General features: G+C 35.4%; 1 protein-coding gene across 2 annotated transcripts; it reads right to left on the bottom strand.

The window, feature by feature from the left end:
* Positions 1–1316: 1316 nt before the first annotated feature.
* Tyw3 (tRNA-yW synthesizing protein 3 homolog) lies at positions 1317–19221 on the bottom strand. Of its 2 annotated transcripts, XM_077803735.1 has the most exons (7): positions 18949–19221; positions 16383–16463; positions 14359–14457; positions 12087–12158; positions 9813–9946; positions 7672–7858; positions 1638–1719 (listed from the first exon to the last, which is right to left on the bottom strand). In XM_077803735.1, exons 1-6 carry the CDS (start codon positions 19159–19161, stop codon positions 7714–7716), a joined length of 744 nt encoding a protein of 247 aa, XP_077659861.1. In that variant the 5' UTR covers positions 19162–19221; the 3' UTR covers positions 1638–1719; positions 7672–7713. The 2 variants fall into 2 exon arrangements, with proteins under 2 accessions (XP_026265637.1, XP_077659861.1); XM_026409852.2 differs by lacking the exon at positions 7672–7858 and having other exon boundaries at positions 1317–1719.
* Positions 19222–19240: the final 19 nt, after the last annotated feature.

Raw genomic sequence — 19240 nt, 5'->3', positions numbered from 1 at the left:
GTATTAAGTGTCGAAAACTTTAAAGGATGAGAGGAAAAGAACTGACAAGGATTCACCATAAGTAGGAAAATGTTTTGGAAGAATGCATTCAGGAAACCTATAAAAGAGCAATTCATGGATGGGAGAGTGAACAACAGTACCAATGACTGGATAGCAAGAGGTTCTTTCTTGAGCAATGAAATAATTTGGGACTAGGGCTGGATTATAAGATTTCCTAAATGTTGTGTAAAACTAACAGAAATCAGATCAATAAATAAATATAGTTATCTTATTTTGTAGACTGAAAAAGAGCAGTTCAAAGGAATAAGAGAGTAAAGAAAAACCTTACACTAACTTTAGAACTGCCTCAACATCACTCGGGATTTTATTGAGAGGACAATAAATGTCTATAAAATCAACCTGTTTTAAAAATATAAAACGCTGTCAGAAGACAAACATCAGGGGTGCAATTCAAATATAATTGACATAAGTTAAGACAGATAAATTATAAAATTTTAGGAAATGCCAGAATCATAACTCGATGTTTACTGTGGTATATAATTTTTCTTATAATTTTATTTTATGCCTTATTTGTTCTATGACTACCTACTAATTTCTTTTTAAATATATAAATTTTTTTTGAGTTGGCCATCTTCTGAAAATACAATATAAAATCATCTTTATTTTATAATGAAAATAGTAATATGTGCATTTAATGGTCTATTAGTAAATACTTTCACGTTTTTTAACTTGATCCTGTCAATAGTCCTCTAGGGTACAAAGAATTACTACTATGCAGAAGAGGAAATGGAAGTCCTTAGAAATTAGGTGGTTTGCTCAAGGACCTCCAACTTCTATGTTAGCAGTCAGAATTCATACTTGAGATGTCTGATCCTTGCAATTTTCCATAGTACATTTGTTCTGTCAGTCTATCTTAGCATTTCTGATCAATCTTCATGAAAAACTATACCTATGTGATTCAGGGGCAATCTCTGGTTTGTGAGAAATAATGGGGAAAGATGGTTCAGGTATTTTGTCCCGAACAAAGGGGCATCAGTTGTTCTATTGACACGGTTAAAAGAGAGGAAAAAAACTTGCCAATGGATTCCATGGCAATGGAAACGAACTCTAACCTTCCTCCCAAAGCTAGAGGTTTTAAAGTTAAAATTTTTAAAAAGGTTACCATGATTTTACTCAAATGTCCATGACAGTGAGGTTGTCTCAAAAGGAGACTATACTGAGTTTTCCTACTTTGTAGAAGTAGTCATTGGAACAAAGAAAGCAGCATTAAAATCATAATTTTATTTTTGCAATGATTATGACTGAAAAATGCAGTAATTCATGAGCAAACATACAAGAAAAAGTCACAGAAGCTTGTAAAATGGTTTTCTCTAAAACATAGAGAAATTAAATCTTGCTTTTCTGAATGGCTGATATTAACCAGCTAAAATACTCTTATAAAGAGCAACTTTATAGAACCTATTAGGAATATTATTTTACTAATACACTTCAGAAACAAATCAGTAATCTTTGGGGAAGATAGCAACATTGATTCCTGGGTCATTGTCATCATCATTTTCAGGTTCTTTATCATTTTCTTCAGGGATACATTTGCCATGTAGTTTTTCTGGGTTTCTCTTTTTCTTATGAGCACAGAATGGGTTATTTTTCTCTTTGATCTTAGTATGTGAGTAAGTAATTGTTTCTCTCTCCAAAGCAAGTTGTAGACAGTTGTAAAACCTGTAAAGAATTAAGTACTATTATTATATCTGTATATTCTGAAAGTGAATGATGAAAACATACATAGATTTTATAAATTACACAAATTTGATAATGTCCTAGATTAGCTTTATAAATATAAAATAAATCAAAGAAAAAATATGCTTCCTGCTTTTATCACTGTTTAATTAGGGGAAAAATGCTTTTAGTTCTTTAAAAACAATTCTAAAAATTGGGATGGGATGGAATCATCCATCTCTCAACACCCTCTATCCAACCTCAATTTCCATTTTATTCTGAATGTAGGAATCAAGCAAAGGGAGGTGGGAACCCTGAATATTATTTTATTTAAAAAAAAATCATACATGTAAGAAGTTCACTTTAGAGTTTGAACACCTTTACATTGATATACCACTATTAATATTTTTTCTTTCCAATTTATTAATGTAGTCTGTATTCATGTATTTAAAGACATAAAACTGTTGTATTTTTACACAATTATATTACATATAAAGTTTTACATTGCCTTTTCAAATTTAACATTTATTGAGAACATTTTCCATTTCATCAAATGAACTACAAAATAATTTTCAATAATAGTATAACATCATATTATCCAGATAGGCCTTTATTTTCAATTTTTTCCTAACACAAACAACAATATAAAAACCTTTTGGAAAATGATTTGATCCCAGTTTCTATCCATTACTTAGAATAGATACCTAAGTAATCACATGGTTAAAAGGTATGAACATTTTAAAGCACTTGATAAAATACTGTCTGTTTTCCAGATGGATGGTCAAAAACATATGCTTCTAATAGAAGTACTTCAGACAGACCATTTCACTCACAGATTAAATATTACCATCAAAGAACATGCCTTACTTTAATGATAGATTAATATGGTATCTCATTATTTTAATTTTCATCTGTTTATTAGTGATATTATTACATTTGTTTATTAGTTATTTGAACATTTTTATAAAAAGTGTTCTTTTATTTTTCCACTGGAGTTTTAGTGTTACATTTTTGAGATAATAATCTGTGAGCTCCCTGAAAATTTGGCTCCTTTTGTTCTCTACACCCATGTTAACATGCAACATTTATGATCTGCCTGACATAGTAGCATACTGTGAATGTATGTGACCAACCTTCCACGCAAGGCAGCAGGTGGCATGAAATGTTGCATGTGTTTGACACCAGCATTCCATTGGGAAGGCTGAAGTAGGTTAATTCTAATTAACTTCACTGAGTCTTGATTTCCTCATTTATAAAACTGGATAATATCATGTGCCTAGCAGCATTGTCAGAAGATCACAGATGATACAGATAAGTATCTAGCACAGTGCCTGGCACAGAGTTTTTAATAATGACTATCTTTAAATAATATAGATGTCATGAAATGTCTATCTTGTTTTCTGTTATATTCTTAGCATGCAGTACAAGGTTGGCACACTCAAATAACAAAGTGCTGGAAAACAATGAATAAATAACGACTGAATAAAAAAGGTAGATGTGTATTTTCCTAGGTTCCCAATTAGAATGATCTGGAAGTTGGAAATTTCCATGCCATCGTGGTGATCCCATTTTACTCATGTATTCTATTATAATGGGATTACAACAGGAAAATTTTGACTATCGAATATATTATTGTATTGATCAATTTTCTTTTCTTTAATTGAAGGAACAGGCAAGATTCTACTTGGACAGCCTCTAAAACTCTAAAGCCCAGATCTATACAAAAATTCCCAAATGCTCCACACAACTTAATAAATGACAAGATTACTATATATCCTGTCCCTGTTTTAGGAACACATGCACTCACCACTGTATACTCTGATATCCAGTACTATGTATGGTATATGATAGGCACTCAATAAATATTTCTTCAATGACCAAATCAATCTCAAAAAAGGAGGTGTAGTTAAAAGAGAAAGACCTCAGGCTTTGGAAACCAAAGCTTTTTTTCTAGATTATACTTTATTCCTAGAAAATACAAAATAAAGTTAAATGGCTTATCTATTTTTTGGTACGAGGGATTGAACTCAGGGGGCACTTGCCCACTGAGCCCACATCCCAGCCCTATTTTGTATTTTATTTAGAGACAAGGTCTCATTGAGTTGTTTAGCACCTTGCCATTGCTGAGGCTGGCTTTGAACTTGAGATCCTCCTGTCTTAGCCTCTCAAGCCACTGGGATTACAGGCATGCACCACCATGCCCGGTTTAAATGGCTCCTTTATGATCAGGAATTGGAAGCTTGTATAAAATGTCTCTTTAGTCATATAACACAAGGTAATAAAAGAGGTACAGATGCCTTAATCTTTCATTACAAAATTCTAACAATTCAAAGCTACTTTTCTTAGATTACCAAAAAATAACTGATAAAAATGGGACAAGGTCTTCTCTTGCTAAAAGTTTAAAATAAAAACTTCAAATGTTAGTTTTCCTTTTTAGACACAACTTTAAAAGCTCCTTTGAAAAACTATCTTACATAATAAATTAGAAACCTGTTTTCTAATTCTATGTTCTTTTCACATACTATGACCCTTTCATGACCTAATTCTCAAAGTGTAATCTCAGCTCTCACAGGCAACAAAAACAGTATGCTCAAGCAACTGTTTTATTTCCTCCCTAAAAGAAAATCAAATTACTTGAGTTTTTTATTCCTCTCTAGTCAAGATTCTCATTCCATAGATAACTTTGTACTTAAGTCTTTACATGAGTAGAACTCTTTAGTTCAGCCCTAAAAAAAAAAAAAAAAAAAAAAAAAAATCAATTCTTGTTTTTTTAAGGTCATTAGAGAACCAACTGCAATAAACAGCTAGAAATTTGGCTTCTGAATTAGAAACATATTCTTGAGGAAATCATTCAAAAACACAAAAACAAAAAACAGTTCTGATGTAGTATGTATTTGTATTTTAACCATTATTTAAGCAAAAGCATTTTACTTAAAAACAACATAGGTCTGTGGTAGGCCTGTGGCAGGTACTGAAAACACAGGTGAGAGATACATGGGGTCTGTGGTTACATCTCAAGGAGCCCTTGGATCATCAGGAGCTGCAGAGTTGTAAGGCCACATTCAATATGCCATGAGAAAGATGAGATGAAGTGGGAGCACACTGGAAGCACACTGCTCCAACTGTATATGGGATATTACACATTAGAAGCCACAGTCCAGGGGCAGAATCCTGGAGAACAATGTTTAACTAAATGGTATTAAAAAAAAAAAAAAAAAGAGAGAGAGAGAGAAATCCATAGGGAAGCTAAGAAGCACCAAAAGCAGAAAGGAAAGCAGCAAAGTGATGTAACAGAAATTCTTCCTCCTCTTATCCTTTAGGTAAATCGAGTCATTCATGGATACCCATTCATGGCTTAGGTATTGCCACCCCTTTTTCTTTACCTGTACTCTAGTTTTCTACCTATCATGCAATTCCCCCTTCTCTACGGCTCCTCATATAAAAAATCCTAAACTTTAAGGCCTACCTCACTGATTTCTCCCATAAGGTTTTGATTACGCTTTTCTGCACAAATGAATTTAACTGTTTCTCTTTTGAAATCCTAGAGTAGTATTCTATGCCTTTATTGGGGTACTTGCCACTTTCCAGGTTGAATTATAGTTTTTTGTGTGCATTCATGAACTCATAATTATGCTACTTATATAGGCTGTCCAAGCAGGATCCATTTTGGATTCTTCTCTGAATTTCAGTGCCTAGCAATTCTTCAAATTTTACAATTCTGTGTGTAATACTTATTAGAAAAAACTAATACTTACTCATCTTTACCCAATCTATCACCATTATGATGGGATAAAGTCTACTCTGGAAATACCTTGTATACTTGTTGTCAAGAACTCCACCATGCGGCCAGCGCAATGGTTTCATTAATGAGGTTCTTGGCATAAAAGTTAGCTAGAAGAGATCGAAATAAAACACACAGACTCAGTTACATTATTTCTATTGCTAGGTCCGAGACGGCTCCCCTCTCTGGTTCCCTCCTCTAACTGCCCAGCAGGGCAGCAAGGATTACTCAGGGCTAGCAGGAGAGAGAGAGAGTGAACACACCTGGGAGTAGCTTTTTATTGGGGAACAAGAGATTCAGGGGAGAATTCCATCCAATGAAGGTTGAGGGGGGACTGCACTCCAAGGTCAGGGTCAGTGATTGCACCCCCGGGGTCAGTGGTCAGGCACACCCCCACATGGACGGGTTCTCTCATCAGGAAAGGGCTAGGAAAGTTCTGACACAGCCAGAACGCCTCAGACCCTTAACGGGAGCCACCCAATCACGTGTCAGAATGGCTTCCCACAAAGAACCAAATACAATCTACCTGGAAGAGACTGAGAACAGAGCTAGGCTGGGATACCCAAAAAGTTCACATGGAAGAACTGGAGAGCAATTGTGGTTTAAAAAAAAAAGGATGGCCCAATTTCATCAGCCCATTACTCAGTCATTTACTTATCAATATTAAAAATCAACCACTGGTTAACCCAAAATAACCCAAATGCAAGAATTAAAACTATAAAACTCTGGGAAAAATAGGGGGAAAGCTTTATGACACTGAATCTGGAAATGATTTCTTGAGTATGAGACTAAAATCACAGGCAACAAAAGAAAAAATACATACACTGGATTTCATAAAAATGTATAACTTTTATACACTAAAGAATACTATCAAGAAAGTGAAAAACTGAAACAGTAGTTGGAAAAAAAAAGTGAAAAGGCAACTCAAAAATGTGAGTAAAATATGTGCTAATTATATATCTGATAACAGACTAATAATATCCAGAACAGATAAAGAACTCCAATGACACAACAACAAAAAAACCAAACAACTGGATTAAAAAAGGCAAAGGACTTGAATAGATATTTCTCCAAAGATAGACAGATGGTCAATAAACACATGAAATGATGCTAAGCATCAATAATTACTAGGGAAATGCAAAGCAAGACTATGTGAGATACCACTTCACATACACCCTACTATGATTACTATTATTTAAATATCAGAAAATAAAAAATATCAGCCAAGATATGGTTTCAATTTCTCATTAATGGTGATAATGTAAAATGGCACAACTGCTATCATAAACAGTATTGGGGATCTTAAAAACATGTCAAATTACCATGACTGGGAATTGCATTCTGGGTATATACCCAAAAGAACTGAAAGCAGGGACTTATACAGATATCTGGACACTGATGTTCAGAGTACCATAGCATTATTCACAATAGCTAAAGGTGGAAACAGTCCAAATGTTCACGACTGATAAATGGATTAATAATATGTAGTCTATTAATACAATGAAGTATTATCACCTTAAACAGAAGTAAAATTCTGATATGTGCTACAGCATTAAGACATGAAGACATTACATCATGAAGACATTAGCTAAGTGAAACACGCCAGACATTAAAAAAAAAAAAAAGGACAAATATTCTATGATCTCAATTATATGAAGTACCTATGATAGTCAAATTCAGGGCCAGAAAACAGATTAGTATTTACCAGGGGCTGGGAGTTTGCAGAATTGGGAGTTATTGTTTAAGTGGTACAAAGTTTCTATTTAGGATGATGAAAAAGTTCTAGAAATGGATAGTGACAACGGTTGCATACAATGTGAATGTACTTAATGCCACTGGATAAAATGGTAAATTTCATGTTATACATATCTTACCACAGTTAAAAGAGTTAAAAAAAAAAAAAAAACAACCACTGGAAGTAGATTCAATTACTCTTTTAGATTTCTTTATTCTTAACAATATTATATGCCAATATATTTAGCTCTTTTGTTCTATGTTTTAGTTAACATTTTCTTATTATATAGTTGATGAAAAGGAGAGCATGGTTAATTTCATTCTACTTATAGCCAAATGGTGGTTTCATCTGATCCATGCCTTGACCTCTTATTAACAGACACAAAGAAAGCCTTCCTCTTGTAGTTAGTAAAAAGATCTTCAGGCTTCCTATGTCTCACCTGGAAATCATTATGTATGAAATTATCATACTGTGTCTGGTGTTAGTCCCTGTCTCTCCCAGTCTCCAAATCGGCAGTCTGCTGCAACTTGCAGGCCTGTTTTGCCCAGCTCCAGAAACCACAGGAAGTCAGCTGTTCCTGCTGGATAAATCTCTTCAATCTCTTCCCACTGACAAGGGGCTTGGGACTTTTTTTTTAAAAAACAAATAAGATCTTTTTGTATTAAATATTATAGTAGAAAAAAATATTTTCTATTAACTTTGATGTTTCCAGAATATCTCTTGCTGCTGAAGTGTTACACATTTTATACATTAGTATATTTTTGAGTTTTTACAATTCTCTTAGAGATATCTGAGTTGCAAAACTGGTCCTATGACAAAACATTTTTAGTATTCCCCATTGATTGCCTAACTCATCACCTCCAGAGTTTATTATTTCTTCTCTTTTCAACATCAGAAGAGTAACTCTTCCTCTGCATTTGGTTGAATGTACAGCTGTTCCCAAGGGAGCTCCCTAATTTGTTCACACTTTTTGAATTCACATGTAATCTTCTAATCAGTATCTTAAGACACTTTTACCCTTCTTTAATTTTTCCCTGATTTTATATGATGAGCATGGCTCTCTTGATAGCAGCATGCATACTATAATCTCAAAACATTTTTGAGTCAATGGATTTAAAGCATAATTTGATTTTATAGTTGGTGAACGTGGCTCAATTAACTTCACCAGGTGTATAGTTAGTTGATCTTGAGCTATATTTATCATCTTGTTGAAATTCAAGTAAGGAAATAGAGAACACTGATTTGCTACCTCCTACATTTTAACAAACAATCTCACCAGATTACTATCTAACAAATGTAGTAAACTTTTGGAATGGTACCAATATGTACCTACATATATCTCAAACCTGTATTCTAGTGGAGTGGGGAACTATTCTTCTGTAGATTAGCTGAAATCATCACTTGAGTTAGAATACTTGCTCTTTGTGGCCAGGTTTTTATGGTCAGATTTTCTCTGCCAGGGTTCAGTTAGAAAATTAAGTCCTAATGCTCTAAGACATCACTGTATGTAATGAATCAACTTCTCTCAGTGTGTCTAAAATAGTATTTGATACATATCATACCTGGGAGAATTGAGAAAACAATCTCTTGATTAATTTATGAATTCCATGGTTCAAATGAGGATCCCCAATTGAGAAAGTCTGGATGGTGGTACTGATGTGGTTACTCTCCATGAGCTAAAGAAGAATAAGGGCTATCCTATTCTGAGAGAGTCCATCACATGACAGGGAGGCCAGCCATGTGCACATATGATCAAATGAATTCTAACAATTGTTCTTTAAGGTATGTACTTCTCTCAAATTACAGATTAAAAAAAAGAAACCCTCTTTCACTGGGTTACAATGCTACCATTGTCACTTCTAGTCTCAGCTATTTTAGAAAAGTTCTAGATATTAAAGAATTTTAATCAGGCAAGTTAAGCACTAGGATTCCTCTGGACTTCACAGAAATGATTCTAATTATGATGTGGAGAATCACTGGCAAAGAGACATACTAGAAAATGTTGAGAAAGAAAGTTAACATAAGAATTTCACTTGTCAGAAAGTGAAGTTAAAGAACAAAAGTCTATAAGATGTGAATAGACAGCTGTACTCCTTCCTGGCTGTATAATTATGGCAATTCTAGATTGAATCTATGACAAGAGTAGGGAATTAAACTGGCTAGAGGTGTAAAAAAACTTGCCAAACAAAAAACCCAGGCTATACTCCTCAGAGGGAGATTCCAGGTAATCTCTGGTGGGTCACAAGCAGGGCAAGTGAGCGCATCTTTCCCGGCTGCCTTAACTATCAGTTATGGTTCCTGTTGCTGGTGGGCTCTTTCCTAAATGATTACAGTTCTCTCCTTAATGCCTGTTTCTGGTGGTCACATGTCCAGCTGCCTTTATGTTCCATTTGGTTCCTAATCTATTCTGACCTATTCTCATCTATTACTTTGATCGTCTTTTAATTATTTATGATAAGGCTAGACATAGACAAGCAGTTGAGATTATAAAAACTTGAGATATAATGATGGTGTGAATTAATATTTTCAAGGATGACCTAGGCATATTAATAATACCATAAAAATATCTAATTGGTATACCTTTCAATTCTTTTCTTGTTTTCCTCCATTTTCTGGTTTGCTATATTTAACAGGAATTCAACATATTCTTCTGTCACCATCAATTTTCCCTTATGGCTTAATGGAACTTCTAAACCATGTGTACTCCGGACAGCCTAGGGGGAAAAACAATTGAGATATGAAGACTTAATAATCTCTATACAATGAAGATAACTAAAGAAAAGTCCCAGTCAGGCCTTAACTAAAGAAAAGTCCCAGTCAGGCCTGAGTTTGAACATAGCTTAGTTCCATTTCAGCATGTAAGTCTTTGCTATAAATTAGCTGAACACAGTTGAACCAAAGAAGATTAAATAGATTTTCTAATCATATAGTCATTTCTAAAGAAAGCTTTCTACATATTATCTTTCAGAGAAGCAGATACTATCAAAGAACCTAATAACTTTGAACAGTTTCAGTCTAACTATGGCTTAGAAAGCTTTAGTACACAATTTAAAGAAAATAAATAAATGAAACCTCAACAGAAGCCTCAAGGGAAAATCTAAAGGGACTGGATGCAAAGAATCTCTTAAGAGATTCTTGAGCCAAGAATGGTTAAGAGTAACCCATGGCTCCCCTACCACACAAAGTTGCTTTCCTAATGCCTTAGTGTTGCCAATCTTAGTAACCCTGCTGATGAAACAGTTCACATATTCTAAGTAGATCCTAACACTGGAGAGATGTTAAGAAAAACAGCAACAAAAACTATTACGAGGAGTAAAAATTCATTTAATGAATCTTTACTGAACATCTGTACTATTCCAGGCCTCCCATAAGGTGAGAAGAGGCCAGAGGATTTGAGTCTTTTAAAGACTCACACCTTAGAATAGAAAATAGTAAGTGAACAAAGAATTGCCATGCAACTTAAGCGGTAAGATAAAGAAACATGCATGCACACATACGAGCTCACACACACAATGCTAACAAAAAGGTAGAAGAGGAACCACTAATTAAGGCTGAGGACTCAGCTTTATGGAAAAGGGTAAGTGCAATTGCACCAGACATAGAAAAGGGGAAGGGGGTGTTCCAGTCAGAGGAAGAACTTTTCTGTAGGCACTGAGCCATGGGAGAGCCTAAAGCCTTTGGGAAACATCTAATAGCTCCATATGGCTGGAGTGTAAGTGTGCTGGAGGAAGATGAGCAAAAATATACAGACATAAGATGACCTGAATATCAGAGAAAATATTTGGAGACCCTGATTTTTTTAGAAGGGGGATTTTGACAGTGTTGGTTGCAGGGACTCTAGGACAAAGCCTGGAATAGGAAAGCCAGTCAAAAGACAAGTGTAAAAAGACTGAGGTGAGGAATAATGAGGGCTGAAGCCAGGGCAGAGGGCCTGGGGTGGAGAAATGAGAGGGAGAAGTGACAGGACTCCTAACTAATTAGATACAGAGGACAAAGGAGAGAAAGTGAGAAAATGGCTGTGTGGAGTCAGGTGAGGACACAAACCAGTACCGAGGGCTTTGATTTTCTATTTATTCAGGCTTTGCAGGTGTTTTCTTTCATGGGCCTACCCTATTTGGGAAATAGGCTATTTGTTAAAAATAGATTTTAAAAACTCTAGGGAGCTAGAATAGAGGATAATCTGAAACAATTCAAAAACAAACAAGACATCCCATGCCAAACAGTGAATACCACAGTAGATCAAAATTGGGCAAAATAACTAGGGATTGGCTTGGCCATGAAAAGATAGAAAATGTGGGACTAAGGGCTTTAAAGATCATTTAGCCAGGGGCCAGAAAATATGTTCTGTGAAATGACAGGGAGTAAATATTTTTGACTTTGTGGGCCATTTAGTATCTGTCACAATTACTCAATTCTGTTGCTGTGGCACAAAAGCAACTTTGGCCAATAATTAATCCATAAACATAGTGGAATCTGGCTCCCTGTGGACTGGATTTGGCCCTAGTTCAGTAGTTCAATGAAACTCTGATAAAACTGAGAAAATTCAAATGCTGAGGGATTAAGTGAGTTTGCATGAGTTCATGTGGCATAACTGGGGCCCAGTGGTATCAATAGAGAGGACTTTAGACTCCTCTGTGGTTCTTGTCATTATACCATGGTACTTATTAAAGCAGATCTTGACTGCTCAGGATGAGAACAGAAATCAAGTTTAAAGTAGGCAAAGAGAATTATAACATAAGACCTCAAATGTAAATCTAAACTCTGAAATTTGCCATTTAGAACAGAATATGTTGCTGAATAAAATGGCAATAAAATTTGTACTAAAAAACTGCTTTGTGCCAAAATGCATCTTACCAACATAATTTTTCCTCTCTTTCCCACCGTAATGCCAGAGTTTCTGAAACCAGAATCAACTGCCACTGAATGCTGTAAGAAAATAAAACTTGTTAAATTCTGATACTCTAGCTAATCGGATCATCTATTCAGTTGCATAAGTGACAGAAACATAAATGACCCCAAAACTTATTAAAGTTATTTGGCTACATGGACTACGCTTACAAGTCCTAAGAGCATTCCTATTAGATATACCAGAATATCAATTTTGGAAGTGTCATTGAAAGAATAAAACTAGAATTCAGTAAAATAGAGACATTTGGCTAGTAATTGTTTACATAAAGCAGAAAATCACATTCATACACACACACACACATCAATCCTTCCTATAACCATGTCGTTTAAAAGTAAATAAAAAATTCTTTTAAATGAGTTAAATGTTTTCTCTAAGTAAAAACAGATTATCTCAGTTTCATTTCTAAAAAAAACTTTGTTGAAATAATATGAGTAAAGCATATAAAGCACAAAAATTTTGATCTTGTGGGTTGACTAAGTTACTTTATCAGTCTCTAAATGTTTCTGTATGGGGCCCTTGGGACTAAATGTGGGCCTCTTCTTTACTCCAGCTCAGGAGCTTAATCAGGAATGATTTTGTCCCCTGGGGTAAGTTTGACAGTGTCTGAAGACACTGTTGCTCCTTTGAGTTCCAGAATTCTACCCAAAAGCCAATTTGAAATTTTCATGTAAGTGTTATTATAGACTGAATTGTGTTCATAGAATTTAAAATTCATATGCTGAAGCCCAAGTTCCCATTGTGATGAGACTTGGAGATAGGGCCTTTAAGTTGTTAATTCAGGTACAAATTTAATAGGACTGGTATCCTAATTTAATAGGACTGGTGTCCATACCAGGAGAGACATGCCAGTGGTATACACTCACAAAGGAAAGGCTATGAGAGGTAATAGGGAGAAGGTGGCCATCTACTAGCCAAGGAGAAGGGCCTCAAGAGAAACCAATCCTGCAGGCACCTTGATTTTTTTACTTTCAGCATTCAGAAATAAATTTTCTTTGTTCTAAGTCACCCAGTCTAATATTTTATTATAGCAGCCTAACAGACAAGTATCTGCATCTAAAACCAGTATCTCAAAGACATTTCAAGTTAAATATGTGACTTAAATTTTTTATTCCCACCCTAACCCACCCTCCCAGGCAACCTCAATAGTTGATTCACTAAAGTATATTTGGAATGTATCTTTTTCCCCTTTTTCAGTTCTGTCATTTTAGACCAAGCTACCACCATTTCCCACTTTGATCAATGTGACCAACTGCTAATTTGTTGGAGCAGATCTGAGGTTTCAGAACAAATTTCATCAAGCCAGAAAACAATCCAAACCCTTTCTACAAGGCCCTAAGTGACTGGTCCTAGTCTACCTCTCACCTTCTCTTGGTATGCTCTCCCCTTTAGACTTCCTGTTCTTCCTGTTCTGTGAATACATCATGCTCTTTTTTGCTCCTGAAATTTGTACTATATACTTTAATCTGCTTGGAATATTCATTTACCAGTTAGAGGCCTAGTTCTTTCTGTTCCTTCTAAATTTTAGCTTAAAGAAATCTCTTCAGAAAAGCCTGTACTAAAGGCCATTCTTTTTATAAACTATTCTCTATCACCAGCTTGTTTTTTCTTTCTTAGGATATTTTGCACCTTGCTGTTACTTTCTTTATTTGCCTGTTCAGGATTTTTTGTTTGTTTGTTTTGTTTTTTGCTATCCCCTCCTCCTTGAGGAGCCAATGGTCTCTAATCATGTGGCGACACACTGGGACTCAATGCATTATTGCTAAATGAATGCTTACAACACCATTTAATTTTATATGTAAACATATAAAAGGTATAAAAATGAATAGGGAGATGAAACACTTCTGTGTAGCACAACTGAAAAGATGTTTACCTAATACTCAGTTAAATGATGAGAAAAATGAAATATTCTTTAGGATAATTTTTAATGTAGTTCCATGGTGTTTTGTCTAAGAACTCAGGAAGCAAAACCAAAAGATACAATGTCGAAGTAAAAATTATAAATAGAAAGGTTAAGGAAGAAAACAGGAAGAACAATTTAGATATTATATTTTGCAAGTGATTATTATGTACTCTTTTTAATAAGAAATGAATAGACTGATCAGATAGATAAATAAATTAATAAACAGTTAAATAAACTACCATCATTATATTTTTATAGGAAGCTGAATGTTTAAAATTCAATCTACCCAGACTTCTAAATTAATTTAAAAGTTTTACCAGCATCTGTGCATCCTGCAACTGCCGACACTGCACATGAAGAACAAATGGTTCAAATTTGAAAACGGCATCACCGTTTGCTTTCTTCAGAGCTACCATCTACATCAATAAAAAGTGATAACATCAGACTCAACTATAGGATCAATAGGTAACACTTTATCTCACATGTAACTTTAATTTTTCCTAGAAATTTTCAGACAAACTCAGCATACTTTGTTTGCAATAACTTTTCATCTGCTTTTTAAATTCTTTCAGCAAAAATTGGTTAAATTGCTTATTTTCTGTAAAGTCTCAATTTCCAATTTTCCCATAAACGTTAAAGTAGTAGCTTACTTTATTGAATTCCACAACAGACTTTTTTTTTCTTTTTTTAAAAAAATGTGATATATGAAAGCTGTGCTATGAGAACTATTTAAATTTGTTTAGATTGAGACAGGACCATATGTGTTGTAAGAGAAGAGTCCAAGCAAATTTGATATCTCCCAATAACTCTGCTTCATATGGAATGTGCTAGTGAACTCTCAATTGTATTGCACACATACACAAAATTCAGAGCAAATCCAATCAATATATTCCAGTTCTCTCTGCATTGGGCACAAGTAAACTTTTCTTGGAATTGCTTAGTTACATATTGCATCAATGGCCCTTAGGCATGTTCAAAATTTTCTGGATTTCAGACCCCATGGGGCAAGGGTAAGGGTCCTTTTACTTTAGCACAAAGTGGGATATATGGCCAAAATGCCCTGGACAGCTGTGTTATAGATCTGTTAGCCATGGGGCATAATACATGGCAAGGAGTTGGATCTTATACTGTCTTTCTTCTCTTGCTGTAAGTAAACATTATACTACTTAAGTCTATTGTGTGTGTTGTCTGTTCTTAGCAACCTTAAATCATGCACTAGTCTCTTTCCTGTGTGGTACCTACCTGCCTTTTGACCTTGGCTGCACTTGTGTTACAGTCTATCCTGCAGCACAGCCTGACCACCTAGTGAAACATGTAATACTATGTCTGAGCTAGAATTTATACAAGACAGTTATTATGTCTGTCTGTCAAGCATTCCTAGGCAGCACCCTCCCTCGTTTTCACCATTTGATTCTGGTATGACTGTCCATCATGACCCTATCATTCATTACTCTCCCTACCATATCAAAGATGTCAAATGTTTATGTTTGATCAAGGACATATCATTCCACTAGCAAAAATAATTAAGCTAAAAGGGAGAACACAGGACAACTCAAGAGTACTTTTCTAGGATTAACACACAAATTTTAGGAAAACAAAGGTTTTTTTTCTGCTGGGGTTGCTGGCAGCTCTCATTTCTGCCATAAAGACTATCTGCAGCAGAAAAGATATGGGCAAACATGCAGAGAACCAGTACCAAAAAATGAAGACAGAGGGAGTGTACTGAAGGTAATATTTGAGTACCTGGTCCAACAGTACCTGATTCCATCTTCACCTCTGTCCTTTCTGGATAGATTGTGATTTCTGCATAAGATGGAATTGGATTTCTAAATTCACTGGATATGAAAAGTTCCCGACTAATACTAACTTATATGAACTCATCTAAACACTTCAATTTAGGGAACTAACTGAGCACAGATATAAAGATTTTCCAAAAGCAATCCTAGTAAGAAATGTATAATTTATTTATATCAGTGAAGCTGGTAATGCAAGGTCAGGGATAATCCCCTTCTCCTTCTATAATTTGTTCCAAGTTACACAGTTATTAAACAGCAGAATTAAAATTCAAAATTTGGATCTAACCTGTCCAGCATCCATAAACTTTCTACTATGTCCAAAAGATTATGTTTTATTGAGCCATAGATAGTAATGCTAGCATACATATTTATACTTCCACAATTTTATCTCTTAGGACTCAAAAAAGCCATTGTAATGAAAGCTTTCTAATCTTCAGCCATGATAATTATGCACATAAATCACCTTGAAAGGTATGTTCTTTTCATATGTATTTAAAGTAACTGTGAATTAAAGTTTATTTCTAAATTTATATATAAGAACTTACCATATCATCTTTTACGCAAGGTATATGTGTAACGAGTAGCCAGCAACAGTTTTGTTTCTGAACCCCCAAACCATTTATACCCTAAAATAACAAAAAACAGAAATTTAATCATAAAATATTTATAAAAATAAAAAGTATACTGTGTAGCATATTAAGGGCTTTCTTAAATTAATAATTTTTAATAATTACTGAAAACAATTCAATATGTTTTTGGGTAAAGTTAGCTATAAACAAAAATGAACTTAAATAATTTGACATATGATTTGAAAGGTAAAGGTACTTAATGTTCTCTGAAACATTTTTGTGAGAAAAAGATTATAATCAGTTTCCATTAACAGCATCTGAGTTGTGTGGTTTTATTTGGCTAGCACTCTATTACCATTTTTTAAAAAATACCTTTTGCAGGATAGTAGTGCCTCAGTAATACAAAAGACCTACCACTCTTTACTGATGTCTATGCTGTTCACATCTTTATAATATTTTTCTGGTCTCTGTGAGCATATATTTATTAATTTTGTAATAGACTTCATGTGCAGCCTAAAAGAGAGGTAGGACTGAAAAGTCATAAAGTTTCAAGAAGGAACACATTTTAAAAATGACATAAGGGGAGAAACATTTATTACAAAATCCTATATTCTACCCTTAAAAGACTGCAAAGAGATAGGAAACCACATACACAGAAATCATGGTACTTCTACAAAGTAACTATTTATACAATATACAATGGGTCCACAGGAGATTGCTCTCTGGACAAGAGGCAGTATATTCTGAATAACTGTTTTGTTTTCCTTGTAAAACTTCAGTAACTATGTGTACAACCTTGTACTGGCTGCTATAAATCTCTCAGACAATGTGTGATCCATCTTCACCAAGTTAACAGGAATTAATTGCATAATTGAGCACTAATGCAATCTCTGATTTATGTTGTCTGTATTTCCTTTATTCAGATTTCCCCACTTTTTGTTTTTTCTTTTCCCTTTAGGTAAGTTGCTCCAAACTCTTTCTAAAATAAGGCAGAGTAAAAATAAACATAATACATAAAATGAAAAGAGATTCACACAAAGCTTGAGCCAGTCCAGAGCAGTCATTACCTTGAGTAGTGTGTATGTGTATGTGTGTGTGTTTTGGGGTAAAAAATGAAAGTTTTGGGAATCATCTCTCAGATATGTAGAGATGGGGAAAACATTTCAGAAAGAAAAGTAAAGGCAAAATACAAGATAACAGTTCAGTTTCTTAATATGAAGAGGCGTTGTGGAAAACAGGGTTGAAAGGTAGAGATTTGTATTTTCTGATGTAAAAAAGTGTGCAATAAAGTTTCAGCATAAATGAATGACAAAAATAATTTTGCTTTAAAAAAAGTTTATCTAGCCAGGTATGGTGGCCCCAGACCTGTAATCCCAGCAGCTCGGGAGAGTGAGGCAGGAGGATCGCAAGTTCAAAGCCAGCCTCAGCAAATTAGCAAAGGCCCTAAGCAACTTAGGGGGACCCTGTCTTAAAAAAAAAGAAAAACAACAACCACTACCACTACACACACACACACACACACACACACACACACACACACAAATACATCATACATACATGGTTTGGGGGAGAAAGAAAAACATTGGTTCAGTGACTTGTTTGGAAACTACTGCAAAATCTAGGTGAGATAGAAAGAGGGGATGAGAGAGGGTGTATGGGCAAGAGTGTCAGTGCTCCACATGCAATGGAAGCAATATAAAAACCAACAGGCCTTGAAAACTTGGGAAAACAGCAAATGATCAGTCTATGCTGGACCTAAATAATGAGCCTATGCATATGCTATCTTCGATGCTCTGAAATCAATATTACTTAAAAAAATGAATACACAGCCAAATTTTAAAGCACACAATAGCTTGATGCTAAATATTTCAAAAGAATCCCAGTTCTTTCACACAATTCCTTTAGAGCAGACACTCTATTTTCCTCAGTTCACGGAACAGAAAGGAGCTGAGTTTAAATAGCTACCCTAAGGTCACACAGCCAATAATTCCAGAAACTGATTTGGATTCTAAGTAGCATCACTCCAAAGCCTGAGAAATTGACCCTCCTACAATATACTCCCCCCACCCAATCCCTATTACAAAATTACCAGGGCTGTAATAATGCAGTGGGCCGCTAGGAGGCAGTGAGCTCCTTAAATCTGATGACGTTCAACTGAGTAGTAGCAAGGATTTGGTAGACCGGTTGAAGTGTGGGCTCAGGCTTCAAACTCTCCAGGCCTGGAGAAAATCAAATTCTCTAACCCTTTCCACTCAACATAGTTTTCAGGCCATCATTTGTGTACTTGTTAAAAATGCACAAAATCAAGCCCTACCCTAGACATACAGAACCAGAATCTGCTTTATTAAAAGACACCCCTCCACCCCGCGCTCCAGGAGATTCATACGCAAAACTGTCTTAGAAGCTCTGGTCTGATACACACATAAAGAAACCGAGACCACCCACCAGAGGAACACGGACAGGGTGTTCCATTGAGTGGGCACAGGGCTTCTAAAGTTGGGTACCAGAGGACAGGCGCTGGAAGGACACAAAGAAGCCTCACCCCGTCTAGGAGGAGGATGCGGCCAGCGCAGGAACTGGTGGTGAAAAACTGTTCTCGCGCGTTCAGGAGCTGCACAAGCTCGATCACATCTTCGTCCACACTGCCCTTCCGGCTGAGATCTGCTTTACTCAAACACTGTGCCTTCCACTTCTTGAATTCTGCGCTGCGATCCATGCGTGAGGAATTTAGAGTCCTCGCTCTCCACTTCGGCATTCATCTCTCCTCTCCCTGGGGGCAGCCATATTGAAGCGAACGGTGGCCGGAGAGGGCCAAACTTCCTCGTCGTGCAGCC

Source organism: Urocitellus parryii, chromosome 11, assembly GCF_045843805.1.
Source record: "Urocitellus parryii isolate mUroPar1 chromosome 11, mUroPar1.hap1, whole genome shotgun sequence".
Lineage (NCBI taxonomy): Eukaryota > Metazoa > Chordata > Mammalia > Rodentia > Sciuridae > Urocitellus > Urocitellus parryii.
The sequence above is the reverse complement of the archived record's forward strand: the minus strand, read 5'-3'. Positions and strand labels throughout refer to the sequence as shown.

What these genes read in the sequence shown, in the direction of transcription:
- Tyw3 (XM_026409852.2), bottom strand. Translation starts at nt 19,161, where the DNA reads ATGCCGAAGTGGAGAGCGAGGACTCTAAATTCCTCACGCATGGATCGC. An exon ending in TGCAGGATGCACAGATGCTG is followed by an intron (nt 12,159 to 14,358) that starts GTAAAACTTTTA and finishes ATTTTCTTACAG; the next exon opens with CATTCAGTGGCAGTTGATTC. An exon ending in AGAGAGGAAAAATTATGTTG is followed by an intron (nt 9,947 to 12,086) that starts GTAAGATGCATT and finishes TTTTCCCCCTAG; the next exon opens with GCTGTCCGGAGTACACATGG.